At 59.9% G+C, this 15252-nt stretch overlaps 1 protein-coding gene across 1 annotated transcript in view; it reads left to right on the forward strand.

The window, feature by feature from the left end:
• Positions 1 to 2151: 2151 nt before the first annotated feature.
• ASAP3 (ArfGAP with SH3 domain, ankyrin repeat and PH domain 3) overlaps positions 2152 to 15252 on the forward strand; it is a gene marked incomplete at its 5' end in the record, with an annotated part of 17417 nt that continues 4316 nt past the window's right edge. Inside the window, 20 exons of the mRNA XM_014959765.1 lie at positions 2152 to 2256; positions 2622 to 2767; positions 5044 to 5118; positions 5635 to 5684; positions 5902 to 6028; positions 8230 to 8315; positions 9112 to 9187; positions 9309 to 9395; positions 9693 to 9802; positions 10686 to 10755; positions 11419 to 11506; positions 12005 to 12053; positions 12157 to 12344; positions 12473 to 12606; positions 13032 to 13126; positions 13416 to 13596; positions 14216 to 14301; positions 14429 to 14544; positions 14647 to 14714; positions 14868 to 14975. Of these exons, the coding sequence (XP_014815251.1) occupies positions 2152 to 2256; positions 2622 to 2767; positions 5044 to 5118; positions 5635 to 5684; positions 5902 to 6028; positions 8230 to 8315; positions 9112 to 9187; positions 9309 to 9395; positions 9693 to 9802; positions 10686 to 10755; positions 11419 to 11506; positions 12005 to 12053; positions 12157 to 12344; positions 12473 to 12606; positions 13032 to 13126; positions 13416 to 13596; positions 14216 to 14301; positions 14429 to 14544; positions 14647 to 14714; positions 14868 to 14975 (2045 nt within the window). The remainder of the gene's footprint in view (positions 2257 to 2621; positions 2768 to 5043; positions 5119 to 5634; positions 5685 to 5901; positions 6029 to 8229; positions 8316 to 9111; positions 9188 to 9308; positions 9396 to 9692; positions 9803 to 10685; positions 10756 to 11418; positions 11507 to 12004; positions 12054 to 12156; positions 12345 to 12472; positions 12607 to 13031; positions 13127 to 13415; positions 13597 to 14215; positions 14302 to 14428; positions 14545 to 14646; positions 14715 to 14867; positions 14976 to 15252) is intronic.

Genomic DNA, 15252 nt, shown 5'->3' on the forward strand with positions numbered 1-15252 from the left:
CCCCCCCCCCAACCCCAACAAAGACAGGGCATCCCTGTGTCCCAGCCCACAGCTCCGGAGAGCCTGGGGTGCCCAGATTTGGTGCAGAGAGGTGGTGATGGAGCACCCCAATATCCTCTCTATTAGAGATGCTTTGCAAGACCTTCTGCATTTACCACCCCAGTGCCCAGCTCTGCCTGCCCCATCCCCACCTGTTGGCTCCTGAAAGCCCCCGTGACTGTCCCCAGATTATCCCCAGTTCATCCTCATGCGGCTGTGATCTGGCACTGGGGTGGCCTGCCCCGTCCAGGGCACTTGGGAGCACCTTCTTCCCCTGCTTCTGCAGTGCTTTGAGACATCTCATGCTGCCTCAGTTTCCCCTTCCCAAGGCTACACCAGGTTTGTGAGCCTGGAGCAACCAGTTATCCAGCCCTGGTGTGTGTCCCCCCCCCAACCCCAACAAAGAGAGGGCATCCCTGTGTCCCAGCCCAGAGGTCTGGAGAGCCTGGGGTGCCCAGATTTGGTGCAGAGAGGTGGTGATGGAGCACCCCAATATCCTCTCTATTAGAGATGCCTTGCAAGACCCCCTCTGGGGTGTGGGGGGGTCTGGCTCCTGCCTCAACCCCTGTCCCCTCCCAGCCCACTCATCCCAGCCAAAGCTGGTCCACAGCATCCTGTCCAAGGAGGAGGGAGAAGCCAGGCTGACCCCGCTGCCGGGAAATCGGCCTTGACATCAGCCCCAAAACCTTCAGCGAGGGGAGAGAGAGCCTCTTTATTGTAATTCCTCGGCGGTTTCATCCCTCTTCCACGCCCTCTAAATATTTCCAGCCTGTTATCATGCCTCTGGTACCTGCAGCCAAGCCGCCTTTAACCCTTTCCTGATGGCTGGGGGCTGCCCTGCGTTGGGCTACCGTGCCCCGCGGGCAGGTTGCCACCGGGTGGGCATCAGGGTTGAGTTTGCCCTGGTGCTTGGTGGGGGCAAATGGGGGCTGCCCGCCTTGGGAGGGCTGGAGGGAGGATGGGGGGGGACAAGGCTGGGGATGGGGAATGCTCCAGGTGAGCACAGGATGTGACCAGAGGGGGCTATAAAGAGGTCCACAGTGCTGGGGGGCACGGCCAAGACCCTCCACAAGCTGGGGGGGGTGTGGAAAGCTGTATTTATTTGGGATTATGTGCATTTTTGCAGGATTTATGTGATTTAGGTCCCATTGGTGGGAGGTGGGTCCCACTTTTGGCTCCTCCATAGACCCCTGTGAGGAACTGGGTGCCCTCTGAGGTCTCTGCCACCATGTAGGATGTGACCGGAGGTGGCTATAAGGAGGTCCACAGTGCTGGGGGACACGGCCAAGACCCTCCACAAGCTGGGGGGGGGGTGGAAAGCTGTATTTATTTGGGATTATGTGCATTTTTGCAGGATTTATGTTATTTAGGTCCCCATCGAGCGTTGGTGGGAGGTGGGTCCCACTTTTGGCTCCTCCATAGACCCCTGTGAGGAACTGGGCACCCTCTGAGGTCTCCGCCACCGTGTAGGATGTGACTGGAGGGGGCTATGAGGAGGTCCACAGTGCTGGGGGACACGGCCAAGACCCTCCACAAGCTGGGGGGGGTGGTGTGGAAAGCTGTATTTATTTGGGATTGTGTGCATTTTTGCAGGATTTATGTGATTTAGGTCCCGTTGGTGGGAGGTGGGTCCCACTTTTGGCTCCTCCATAGACCCCTGTGAGGAACTGGGTGCCCTCTGAGGTCTCCGCCACCGTGCCTGTCCCCAGGCTGTGGGGATGGGGTGGTGTCTTATTTGTGCTACGTGATGCTTCATCCCCTCCTTGGCCAAAAGAGCCCCCACGAGAGCTGGGGAGGCATTTTCCATGGTTTCTGGAAGCTGCTGGGATCCCAAATGGCGCTGGGCATCCTGGCCCAGCCTCTCACCCCCTGCTACCCTCTCGCTCGAACCCTCCTCTCCGGGGACAGCCAAAACCCTGCCTGGCAACCAAAGGACCACAGGGGACCACAGGGGACCGGCTAGGATGCTCCGGTGTCCCCGGGATGTCTCCAGCTCCTCTCCCAGCCCCGGGAGCTTGGCTGTTGCCCCACACATCTGCATGGCAGAGCCTTCCCCAGGGCCAGCTGGGTTGGGGGGGAGCGGGGCGGCCGCGCTTGGCAGGGGCTAACGAGCTCCATTTGTTTTCTTTTCTTCGCTTTTGCAGAGCCTGGACGGGGACCAAGCCGTGCTCCAGAGGATCAGGAAATATGTGAAAGCCATTCACGTCTCCGGGCTCAGTGAGTTGGGCTTGGAGAACCGATGGGCATCCTCCCCCCCAGGCCACCCCCCGGGGTGCATGTGACGGTCCCATCCTCCCCCCAACGCTGGTCACATCTGTCCCTGCAGCTGGATAGTTGGGTGGCCATGGGTGCTGGCCAGCCCAGCAATGTGATAGGGTGCCCAAAACTGGCTTCAAAAAGGGGTAAAAAGGGAAATCAAGAACTTTAGGGAGGTTGTTTGGGATCCTGGAGCAGGATCAGCCTGCTACAAAGGGATGGGAAGGTGGGTGATGGGTGCTGGTGGGACCTCATGAGGTGGCCATCTCCGGGGATGGGGTGCTGCGGGGTCACCCCATGTCCCTCACCGGTGTCTCCCCGCACAGCCCACGTGGAGAACGAGGAGCAGTACAGCGAAGCCCTGGAGAACTTCGGCAACAACCACCTCTCCCAGAACAACCACGAGCTCTCCACCGGCTTCCTCAACCTGGCCGTCTTCACCCGCGAGGTCACCGCGCTCTTCAAGAACCTGGTGAGCCCTGTTCCCCCGACACGCTGCTGAGATCGGGCGGGGGGGAGGCTTTAACCCCCCTAGGGACGGGATCATGGGGTTCACAGTGTCTCCAGTGCAACCACAGGCTGTTCTCTACACCCAGTTGTTGCCAAGCTGGGGAAAATCTCCAGGATCCATCTGGTTTTGGAAAAACCACCCAGTGCAGCCCCCCTCCTCCCAGTTTAGCCACCCTCCACCACCGCTGGCCATCCCCACCTCCCATCCTGAGCTCGGGGACACGCTCCTGGTGCTCCCAGACCATCCGATACCCTCATTGCTGGATTTACAGCTCATTCCCAGCTCGGCTGGAGGCGCCGACGCCGGGATCCGATGGGCGGTTGGGGCTGCTATTTTCTTTTTTCCTTTTCTTTCTTTTTTTTTTTGCTTTAATTTTTTTTTTTTTTTTTTTTACATCAATTGCATCTCAGATCTCGCTTGCCAAGAAGTAAATCAAAGCCACGCCGAGCTGCGGGGCCTTGGGGAGCCGTGGCAGGCAGAGGGCAGGCAAGCAGGCAGGGGTGGCTACGAGCCCAACCAGCAGCACCTTCCCCACCGAGAGAATGGCTCCGGTGGAGAAATGGGTTCCCAGAGGGAGCTGGGTCACCCTGGGGGTGTCCCATCCTGCTGGCCCCCTCTCCCATCCCTTCCAAATCCACCCCCCCTCCAAGGGGAATTTTTGGCCGCTGGCTCCGCTTAAGGAGGAGAATTATTTCTGCTGCCCTTCCCCCAGCAAGAATTTCAGATTTCGGCGTCTTCCTTTCCCAGTTACCCCAGTCCGGGCCTCCCTGCTCCTCCCCTTCCCTGCTGTCCCAGCCTGGGCAGACCCCCGTGCTCCTGGGGAGGGGGGCTCTGTGGGAAGCATCCCGGTGGAGGGGTCGGACCGGTTCCCCCCAGCACCCAGTCCCCCCACATTGGGGGGGGCATGGGAAAAGCCACTGCCGTGTTCCCCCCACTCTCCCCGGAGCTGGGACCCTCAACTGGATCCAAAAAGCCAGGTTTCCCCTCCTGGAGTCCCCCCTGGAGCTGTTGGAAGGGGGGTGCCCTGTCCCCATAGAGCTTTTGGAAGGGGGTGCCCTGTCCCCACAGAGCTTTTGGAAAGGGGGTGCCCTGTCACCCCCAGCTTTTGGAAAGGGGGTGCCCTGTCCCCACAGAGCTGTTGGAAGGGGGTGCCCTGTCCCCACAGAGCTTTTGGAAAGGGGGTGTCCTGTCCCCACAGAGCTGTTGGAAAGGGGGTGCCCTGTCCCCACAGAGCTTTTGGAAAGGGGGTATCCTGTCACCCCGGAGCTGTTGGAAAGGGGGTGCCCTATCCCCCCCAGAGCTTTTGGAAAGGGGGTATCCTGTCACCCCGGAGCTGTTGGAAAGGGGGTGCCCTGTCCCCACAGAGCTTTTGGAAAGGGGGTATCCTGTCACCCCGGAGCTGTTGGAAAGGGGGTGCCCTATCCCCCCCAGAGCTTTTGGAAAGTGGGTGCCCTGTCACCCTAGAGCTGTTGGAAGGGGGGTGCCCTGTCACCCCGCAGCTTTTGAAAAGGGGGTGCCCTGTCCCCCCTCGTTTGGGGCTGGTCCCCTGCCCCAGAGCTGGGTTTCTCCCTGGGTGCTGCCGGCAAAAAACCCCACATTGGGAGCCTTTAAAAGAAATTTGGGTGCAGCAGGGGGGGTCCCATGGGGTGCTGGAGCTGCTCTAACAGCACTAAAATGGGGTGCTGCCCCACGGGGCACGTGGAGGGGCACCGGGACTGGAGCAGGCTCCTGTGTCCCCACCACAGACCCCCCCATGGTGCTGGTGGGGCCGGCGGTGGCCGCATTGCTGTCCCCAAGCCCCAGAGAAGGGGGGACGTTTGGGGAACCCCCTTGATGTTGAGTTGGGTGGGGGGTGCTCTTTGCACCAAGGGGTCCGTGGAGGGGTTGGTGGCATCGCTGGGTGCTGTAGGGGGATGGGGACAGGGACGGGGTGGCCATGGAGGGGGGGGAACGGCTCTGGTTTTGGCAGCCGCGGCGCTGATGTGGTTTGTGGGAAGGGCCCCGCGTCAGACATCTTGCAGCCAGCTCCAGACAGGCCCCAGCCTGCCCTGTGCCTGGATCCGGCCCTGCTTCCAGCCTCTTTAACCCTTCCTGGGACACGGCGATGGAGTCGGGAGCGGGATCCCAGCTCCAGGAAGGATCTGGGGTTCCAGCTCCCCCCCTCAACCTGCCCTGAGGTGGGGATCCCCCTCCCCGTTCCCCACCATGAGGGGTAACCCCATCTCTGCTTTTTGCAGGTGCAGAACCTGAATAACATCGTCTCCTTCCCCCTGGACAGCCTGCTGAAGGGGCAGCTGAAGGATGGTCGCCTGGTGAGTCCCCCTCCAGCGTTGTCCCCAAGGGTTCCGAGGCTGAGGGTCACCCATTTGGGGACATATTGTGTCAAGACCCCCCCCACCTCATTAAGGGCTCAGCTTGTACCCCATGGCCAGGAGAAGGAAGGAGCAAATGGCTGAGGCTGGAAGGCAGCAGAGAGGGGTGGAAGGGACTGGAGTGAGGGGTGAAGATCTGGTGGGGACGTCCCTTGTCCCCGAGGAAGGGTGCAGTATTTGGGGACATATTGTGTCAAGACCTCCCCCCCCACCTCATTAAGGGCTCAGCTTGTACCCCATGGCCAGGAGAAGGAAGGAGCAAATGGCTGAGGCTGGAAGGCAGCAGAGAGGGGTGGAAGGGACTGGAGTGAGGGGTGAAGATCTGGTGGGGACGTCCCTTGTCCCCGAGGAAGGGTGCAGCCATGAAAAGCCTTGGCCGTGGGGATGCTCCTGCGGTGCCACCGGATCTTTCACCTTCCCTGACAGCTGCCATCCCCTCTCTCCCTTTTGCTGCAGGACTCCAAGAAGCAGATCGAAAAGGCCTGGAAGGATTACGAGACCAAAGTGTAAGGAACCTGCTCCCTCCAACAAAAATCCACCTAATCCCCCTCCGCACAAAGGTGTTTTGTCCCGGGGCTGCAGCCGGGCACCCATCGGGTGCTGCTTTGCCATCGGGTGGGCTGAGCCAAAGGGTCTGGAGATGTTTCTCCTCATCCCGTCCCCACCATGGGAGACGCCTCAGAGCGGGGCTGTCCCCCAACCTGCCGCCATCCCGTCCCTCAGGGGGAAGATGGAGAAGGAGAAGGAGCGGGCCCGCTTGGCGGGGGTCATCCAGGCCGAGCCGTCGGCGGCGGAGGTGGCCGAGGACATGCAGAAGGAACGGAGGCTCTTCCAGCTCCACATGTGTGAGGTAAGGGCTGTGCTGGGGGACACACACGTGAGGACCATTCGGCCCCAGGGGGACACAGGGGACCTCTCTGCTCAGAGCTGGGTGGGGGTGTTGGAGCCAGTCCCCGTCCCCCCACTGAAGCAGCCCCACCTTACTCCAATGCTGGAGCATTGATTGTCCCCATCCCATGGTGTCCCTGCATGGTCTTGGCTCAGGAACCCCCCCCATCCCTAAATTGGGGTCCCCACAGGGTGTGGTTGTGAATGGCACCCATGGGTTACCCTGTAGTGAGGTTGCACCCACATCCTCCCCCTACCCCTCTGCTGCAAAGCCAAAGGCTGGTGTTTGGGGCAAAAAGTGAGTTTTTTGGATAAGAATCCCCGAGGTTGGCTTTGTGGTTTTGCCCTGTTTTCAAAACTCTTCTTGGTTTTTGGTTGGGGGGTGGGGCTCATAAGTGGCCCCGGATCCCAGCTGATCCTGGTGGTCCATGCTCAGGAGGTGAGGTGGGAATAACTGGAAGGATGGAGACCCCATGTGGGACCCCCCCAGTGAAGAGGGGACCCGGCCACCCCAGTCATCCCAGCAGCCCCATAAACCTCTTAAGAGCGACACGGAACAGGGGACAAGTCCCCCAGTGGGTTGTCCCAGGGGTCTCCCACATCCTTGAGGGCCAGGAAACATCATCAGAGCCTGGTGCAGCCCCACGTGCCCCCCACCAGCAAAGGGCAGGGGGGTGTCGGGAGGAGGCTGTGCAGGCCGCAGCGGGGCCGAGGAGCTGGGACCCGGCCAGATGAGTCACTGCCCTGAATAGCAGCACTGTGAAATAAATAACAGCACATGGGAAGGAGGGAGCTGCCGTGGGGAAGGGGGGGGGGGCACTGCCCTGCCCTGAGAGCTGCTGCTTTCCCCGGGAATTCCTGCCTGGAAACGTGGGGGGCAGCTCTTCCCAGGGGTGTGTGGTGTGTTATGTGGGGGGTTTGTAGGTGGAGGGTGTTTGCTGCTTCCTGGGGTGGAGGCACCATCCGATTTCACCCCAGGGGTGTGATCATAGGATGGTTTGGGTTGGAAGGGACCTTAAAACTCACCCGGTGCCACCCCCTGCCCTGGGCAGGGACACCTCCCACCAGCCCAGGTTGCTCCAAGCCCCCTCCAACCTGGCCTTGAACCCCTCCAGGGATGAGGCAGCCACAGCTTCTCTGGCCAACCTGGGCCAGTGATGTGTGAGGTGGTTGCATCTCCGCATCATGGGCTGTCTCACACCCCCAGGGGACTTTCCACAGCCACCGTCACCCTGGGGCGTGGGTGGACGCACAGGGAAGTCCTGTGGGATCCAGCTGGGACATTGTTCAGGGGGTGCTGGACACCCCAGGGCTCCAGGTTGGGTGCTATATTGGCTTTGCAACACGGAACAATTCCACAACCCAGAGGACCCCTCACTGGGCAGGGGGGTCCAGAGTGTCTAGGTCACCATCCTGAGGGGCTGTACCCCACCGTGGTGCTTCCCCACCATGGAAAGCTCAGGGCTGCCTTCCCCTCCCCTTGCCTCCCCCCCAAACCCATCCTCCAGCAGCTGTGAAGGCTGGAGAGGAGCTCACAGGGGGGAAAATCTCTTCCCCCCCCCCCCCCCTTTTCCTCAGGGTGAGCAAGGCTCCGTGAATTTTCTGCCTGCAGCTGATGGATGGGTTTGATGGATCCAGCTGAAATTTCCCGGGAGGATTGCAGACCTCCAGGGCTGATTAGCTGCAGGCACTCGCTGCTTGAAATCTTGATATTTTTTTCTTAATTTTTTTTTTTTTGAGGAACGAAAGGGTCATATCTTAAAAAACATTTGAGCTGTTGGTGTAGTGTGGGGTTTTTTTGTTGGTTTTTTTTTTTTTCCTCCTTCTTCCTCACGAGCTGCCTTGCCTTTTTGGTTATTTATTAACTCCAGAAGTAACGAGCAGCGGGAGAAGCATGCTGGGCTGGAAACCCCGGGGGCATGCCTCGGTCCTTGAACTTTTCAGGGCTTGGAGGGTTTCCAGAGCCAGGTTTTCTGAGGGTGGTCCCCAGCGAGCTGCCTTCAAATCCAACGTCGTGACTCCACTTCTTGAAACCCAGCCAGCGTTTTAACCCTCCTCCCAGCACGGGGAAGGGAGGCCAGGGCCGGGCAGGCTCTTTCCTCTTGAATATTTTCAGCTGGTCCTCATCTCCATCACCTAATGGGGTGTCTTCTCCTCTTCCAGTACCTGCTGAAAGCCAGCGAGTCTCAGATGAAACAGGGACCAGATTTCCTGCAGAGCCTCATCAAGTTTTTCCATGCTCAGCACAAGTAGGTCCCACCTGGTTCTGGGGGAAGTTCCTCATCCCCGGGGTTGGCCATCACCCATGGGAGGTCCCACAAGGGTCTGGGGGCACCTTCTCCCATCCCAGCTCCGTAACGCTGTTGGTGAAGATGTTGGGCAGGGCCCGTTGTTCTCTGGTTGCATCCGAGGAGTTGAAACGTGCTTTGTTGGCTCAAGGAGCTGTAAACGTGTCCGTGGGGGCTGGGGGAAGGGGGTTGGCTCGGGATATATCCCATGATTTGGTTTCTGGATAGATTTCCAGGGATGAGTTCAGCTGAGCGGCTCCGCCGTTAGCCATGGGGCTCCTAACGAGGGGGTTTGGTGCGAGGATTGACACCCCCTCGCCTTTCCCGTGGCTCCATGAGGCTGGAGTAGCAGCGTGTGGGTGTCGTGTCACCCCCTCCAGCTCTCCAGTGGGGAAACTGAGGCAGGAAGGGGGCAGTTGGCCAAGAACATGACCTCGACTGGGGCTGTGACCCAGAGACCCCCGGGAGCTGGTGTCCAGCAGGGCTGGTCCTCAGTGAGATGAGCTTCCATCGAACACGAGGCCAATCCTGCATCCCAAACGCCCCAAATATTTGGGGTATCCAGACCCCATGAGCTGGGCTTGGCCTTTGGTGGGGTCCCTCCAGGTCCCAGTAGCAGGGGAACCATAGAGCAGCTTCCCAGAGGGGTTGCTATGGTCTCTTGTTGTGTTTTCTCTAAAAAAACCTCTTTTTTTTTTTTTTTTTTTTTCCTCCATCCTCCCCATCTGCATCTTAATCACATGAAATCAATGCCCAGTTTCTTCCAAGACGGCTGGAAGGCTGCCCAGAACCTCTACCCCTTCATTGAGAAGCTCGCCGTGTCCCTCCATGCGGTAAGTCCTCCAGAGTCCCTCAGATGTCCCCTCCCCACCCCGAGATGCCACCCACCCCGTGCCAGCCCCCGAGAACGCCCGCATTCAGTGCAGCAGTGAGGGCAGCTGCCTCCCTTTCCAGCTCCACCAAGCTCAAGAGGAGGAGGTGAAGCAGCTCACGCAGACCCGCGATTCCCTCCGCAGCATCCTCCAGCTGGAGAACAAGGAGGTGAGACCCCCGGGATGGGCTGGGGAGGGTTGGGAGGGTGCTGGGTGTTAAGGAGGGGTGAGTGTCTTGGGTTTAGCAGCTGGAAAAGGGGGGCTGGGGACCAAAGGGGACATCCCTGGGAGCAGAACAGATCTGGGAAGTACTTGGAGGCTGGAAAGGGACAGGGGGTCTGGCATTCTGCTGGGCACTGCACCCAGGATGGGGTCACTCGGGGGCAGCACCCACTTCTGTGTCTCTCACTTTGCTTTTTCTATGTTTTTTTTTGGGTTTTTGTTTCTCTTCCCCTGGTGAGCTCAGGAAAACCTGAGCAGGAAGAACTCTGGTAGCGGCTACAGCATCCACCAGCACCAAGGGAACAAGCAGTACGGGACGGAGAAGTCAGGATTTCTCTACAAGAAGAGCGATGGGTGAGGATGAGTGTTATTTGCCCAGAGAGCTCCCAGCTCCTTCCCAGTGGTGCTGTGGGCTGGGAAAGCACCTGGTAGGCCCCAGAGCTTGGACATCCCAAGATGGAACCGTTTGGGTGAGGATTTTTTGGTCGCTGTTAGACAGGTCTTTGGGTGCAATTGGTCCTATCTGGTCCTAAGCATCCAGCAACTCTTGGAGAATGGGATTTTTCCCCAGGCTGGAGGAGAGCTAAGAGCTGGTGGTCAGGGGTTGGTGGGACTCCAACTGCAGCTGGGGAAGGAGGAGGCTTGGAGGTGGTGCAGGGGACCTTCTTTGTGATGGTTTGGTGGCATTGGCCCATTTCTTATGTGAAGGCCCCCAGCAGGCCCTGATGTAGGGATGCTTCTACTGTGATGCTCTCCTGGGTGGCTGGTGCTGTGTGGGTGTAGTGTCCTCAGATGTGGGTCTCCAGGCTCGGTGTTTTCACCCTGAAGAGCTGCGTGCTGTGTGGCTGGTGGGAGGGGAAGAATTTCCTTGTTTCTTGGGCATGAAGGGAGAAAGGATCCTGGTGAGATCATCTAGGGTGAAAAATAAAACCCTCAGAGCCCCAAAGAGAAGGTCTTCACCTTCTCAGGGGGCCTCTGGGTGATGGGCATGAGGTTTTGAGCCGTTTTTTATGCGCTTTGCTGAACTGGGACTACCAGTTCTGGGATGCTGTTGGCCAGCACGGCCCACGGCCAGCCCCCTAAGCAGGACATTTTGTGCTTCTGTGAGTTACAGGAAGCACAGCCCCACATCCAGAAAGCCATAAGGCCTCTGCTGAGGGCTGCTGTGGGAGACGGGTGGATGTGGGTGACCAGGGCTGTGCAACACATCCTCACTCCTCTTCTTCTTCCTCCTCAGAATCCGCAAAGTCTGGCAGAAGAGGAAGTGTGGGGTGAAGTACGGCTGTCTGACCATCTCCCACAGCACGGTGAGGAGCAGCAAGGGTGCGGGGGGGGGGCTGCAGCCCCAAAGTCACCCTTTGAGTGTTGGCTCCCGTTGGATTTCCAACTTAATTTTGACCAAATTGGGAAATCTGCCTGGCTTAACATTTAGTACAAGCTGGGACCGGACGTGCTAAATGGGGGCCCTCATGGTTGATGGGTGTCAATGCTGGGGGGAAAAGGTGGTGATAATGGGGTCCCCCATGGTTGGTGGGTGTCAATGAGGGGGGAAAGTGGGTTTGGCCGGGGCAGCGAGATGGGCGTTGAGGTTCCAGACAAGGCCAAGGGGTTTGGGGGGGTTTGGGAGGGAGGTGCTGCCCCCTGGCGGTGGAGGCTGCGAACTGCAGGAGGGGTGGGACAGAGGACATGGCTTAGGGACATCTCCCAGTTGTCCTGCAGAGGGTCCTGCTTGCCTGGTTATCCCAAGAGGGTCCATCTGGGGATGGTCGGTGTCCCACCAGGGTTGGCACTGGAGATACGTGCATGGTGATGCACATCCCACCCCTTCCCGGTCCTTCAACCTGCTGGTTATCCCAAGAGGGTCCATCTGGGGATGGTCGGTGTCCCACCAGGGTTGGCACTGGAGATAAGTGCATGGTGATGGACGTCCTGCCCCTTCCTTCAACCTGTTTGGTCCCCACACCCTGCAGATAAACCGTCCCCCCGTCAAGCTGAACCTCCTCACCTGCCAAGTGCGGCCCCACACCGAGGAGAAGAAATGCTTCGACCTGGTGACACGTGAGTGCCCGGAGGGGGATACCAGGCCTGGGGTGGGTGTGTTTGACCCGGAGGTGGCCGAGCTGTGGGTGGGGGATCTCCCTTTTTGGAGGTGAGCATCCCGTGTGGGTTTTCCCAAAGGCCCTCTGCCAGCCCTGCCACGGCACCTGGGCACCCTTTGCCCTTTGAATCTGACCCCGGGCATCTCCCCAGATGCCTCTATGGAGGAAGGACCAACCTCTCCGAGGAGATCTAGCCAAGCCCAAAGACAAAAAGAGGTCGCGACAGGGCTCGGGTGATGGAAGAGCGATGTGCAGTGATTTAGTTTGAGTTTAAAGCAGCCCCTTCGGAGTAGTTTCAGCCCCTTCTTGAGCTCTCGGGCATCCCTGAATCCCCCTCCCTCACCTTCAATTTTAGTTTAAAGCAGCCCCTTTGGAGTAGTTTCAGCCCTTTCTTGAGCTCTCGGGCATACCTGAATCCCCCTCCCTCACCTTCCCACCCCTCTCCCCATCCCTGCAGACAACAGGACCTACCACTTCCAAGCAGAGGACGAGCAGGAGTGCATTGTGTAAGTGCCGCAACCCCTCCCCACTCCTTATGGTGCCAGATCCTGCTCTCCCTTCCCCATCCTCCTCTTCCTCCTCCTCCTGACGGGGCTCCCTCCTGCCCAGGTGGGTCTCGGTGCTGCAGAACAGCAAGGACGAAGCCCTGAGCAACGCCTTCAAGGGGGAGCCCAACGGTGGTGGGGCGGTGGCGTGCGGCGGGGCGGACGGCGGTGTGCAGGAGCTCACCAAGCTGGTCATCAGCGAGGTGAAGAACATGCCAGGAAACAAGCAGTGTTGTGACTGCGGGGCCCCCGGTAGGTCAGGGCTTCGTGTGTCCTCCCCACCCCGAGGTGTGGGTTGGATACCCAAGGGGGTTGCAGCATCCCACGGGGCTGGGGGTGTTGTGGGGGGATGTGAGCCCCGGTGTTGCTCCTCTCTGCAGACCCTACGTGGCTTTCCACCAACCTGGGCATCCTGACGTGCATCGAGTGCTCCGGGATCCATCGGGAGCTGGGAGTCCATTATTCCCGCATCCAGTCCCTCACCCTGGATGTCCTCAGCACCTCCGAGCTGCTGGTAAGGGATTCCCCAAGATCTTGCACCCTCCAGGAATCACCCTCTGGCTCCCAAAACTTCTTGGATACAGAGTTCATCCCTCCTCCTCCATCCCATCTGTGCCCAGTTTGCTCCGGGGTGCTCGCAAACTTGCCTCGGTTTCCCCAGTTTGCAGCCCCCAGCGTGGTGGTCTGGGTGGGTGGGTGGGGGGATGCTGGCAGCCCCCCCTCCCGGGACCTGCCCCTTGTTAAAACAGACTTCTCCTGCCACGAAAAAACAGCATCCCCAGGGAGATGCTGCTCTGGGAAGGTCCTGGGTGGATCTGGTGGATTCCTTCCCTCTGCCACGGGATGGGGATGGGGATGGAGATGGAGATGGAGATCTGGCTGGGGCAGGATGAGCGTGGCCACGAGGGCTCATGTCCCCCTGTCCCTCTCTTGCCACAGCTGGCCGTCAGCGTTGGGAACACCCGCTTTAACGAGATCATGGAGGCCACCCTACCCACACAGGAGTGTCCCAAACCCTCGGCCAGCAGCGATATGTGAGTTGGCCACTGGCCATGGGGCTCGGGGTGGGTTAGGAGGAGGAGGAGGAGGACACAGTGCATGGTTTGTCCTTGTCCCCGTGCCACTGCCCATCACCTCTGAGACAGAGAGGTGGGGATCCTGGTCATCACCGGGATTTTTGATGGGCACTTGCAGCATTTTTTGAGGGGTTTCTCCCTGATCCCGAGGCTTTGGGAGGAGGTAGGAGCCCCTGGCTGTGGTGGGGCTGGAGGGGGTAAGGTCTCCGTGCCCAGCCAAGCAGATGCCATGCCACCCTTCCCACAGGGCTGCCCGCAAGGAGTACATCGTGGCCAAGTACATGGAGCGACGTTACGTGCAGAAAAGTGGCCTCAACGACCCCCACCGCCTCTGGGAAGCCATTCGTGCCCGTGACCTCCTGGGCCTGCTCCAGGCCTTCGCCGAGGGGCACGATCTGACCAAGCCCTTGGCCAGCCCCGAGGGCCAGGTGAGCCCCGTGTCACCACGGCCACCCCGCTCCCTCTGCCTGGCAGCGTAAAGGGATTTTCCCCCTCTGGGTGCCCGCTCTCAGGGGGTTCCTGGCCTTTGGGTGGAGATGTGTCCTTGGGAAGATGAGCATCCTCAGGTCCAGCTCTCCTCTCCCCTCTGTCCTGGGGGAGATGAAGCATCCCTGGGTCTATCTCACCTTTCCCTTTGTCCTGGGGGAGGTAAACATCCTCAGGCCCAGTTCTCCTCTCCCCTCCATCCTGGGGGAGATGAGTCCTTGGGTCCACCTCTCTCCTCCCTTCCATCCTGTGGGAGATGAGCATCCTTGGGTCCAGCTCTCTCCTCCCCTCCATCTTGGGGGAGATGAGTCCTCGGGTCCACCTCTCTCTTCCCCTCCATCTTGGGGCAGATGAGCATCCTTGGGTCCACCTCTCTCCTCCATCCTGGGGGAGAGGAGCATCCTTGGGTCCACCTCTCTCCATCCTGGGGGAGAGGAGCATCCTCGGGTCCAGCCTCCATCTTAGGGGAGATGAGAGTCCTCAGGTTCAGCTCTCCCCACCATCCCGTGGGAGATGAGCATCCTTGGATCCAGCTCTCCTCTCCTTTCCATCTCATGGCAGGACTCGGGCGAGCTGGCGCTGCACATGGCCGTACGCCACGCCGACAGGTCCTCCCTTCCCTTGGTGGACTTCATCATCCAGAACGGGTGCGTCCCCAGCTGCTCGGGGTTGTCCCCTGCCCGCTCTCCCGGGGGGAGGAGTGTCACACAAGCACCAGGGGCTGACACTTGCATCCTCTTGAACCTTGAATTTCTTGCTGGTGGCCCTGTGCAGGGGAACACTGGACCGGGTGACGCAGGAAGGGAACACGGCTTTGCACTACGGCGCGCTCTACAACCAGCCCAACTGCCTCAAGCTGCTCCTGAAGGGCAAAGCCACCTTCTCCATGGGTACAGGGGCTGGGATGTGGCAGGGGGTGGGTTTTGGGGGGCTCTCTGGTGGGAGCAGAGAGGTTCTAAGCTGGATCTGTCCCCTTTTTGTCCCTCGGGCAGTGAACGCGGCGGGTGAGACGGCTTTGGACGTGGCGAGGAGGCTCAAGCACACGGAGTGTGAAGAGCTGGTAGGTGGGATGGCGGGATGAGGGGGGTGCTCAGGCTGGGGAGAGGGGACTGAAGGGCCAGGGGAGGGCTGGCATGGAGGTGGGGGGCTCCTGGGACCTGTTACCCCCCAACATGGTGAGACCCCCCCTCTCTGACCTGCCCCATCCCCACAGCTGGAGCAGGCGCAGGCGGGGAAGCTCTCCCTGCAGATCCACGTCGAATACGACTGGGAGCCCCCCCAGGAGTTCCCCTACGACAGCGAGGACGAGCTGGAGGAGAAGGTACCTGTGGGATGGTGACAGGGGGGGACACCCTGCGTCCCCAGCGAAGGGGCTGGGGTGGTGTGGGGGGGTGCAGACCCCATGTGTGGGGGGTGGGCAACCCCAAAACTGAGCAGCGTGGTGAGTAGGGCCCGAGAGGTGATCGTCCCCCTGTCCTGGGCACTGGTGAGGCCTCACCTTGAGTGCTGTGTCCAGTTTTGGGCCCCCCACCACAAGAGGGACATTGAGGTGCTGGAGCGGGTCCAGAGAAGGGCAACGAAGCTGGTGAGGGGTCTGG

Source organism: Calidris pugnax, unplaced genomic scaffold (genome assembly GCF_001431845.1).
Source record: "Calidris pugnax isolate Ruff unplaced genomic scaffold, ASM143184v1 scaffold402, whole genome shotgun sequence".
Lineage (NCBI taxonomy): Eukaryota > Metazoa > Chordata > Aves > Charadriiformes > Scolopacidae > Calidris > Calidris pugnax.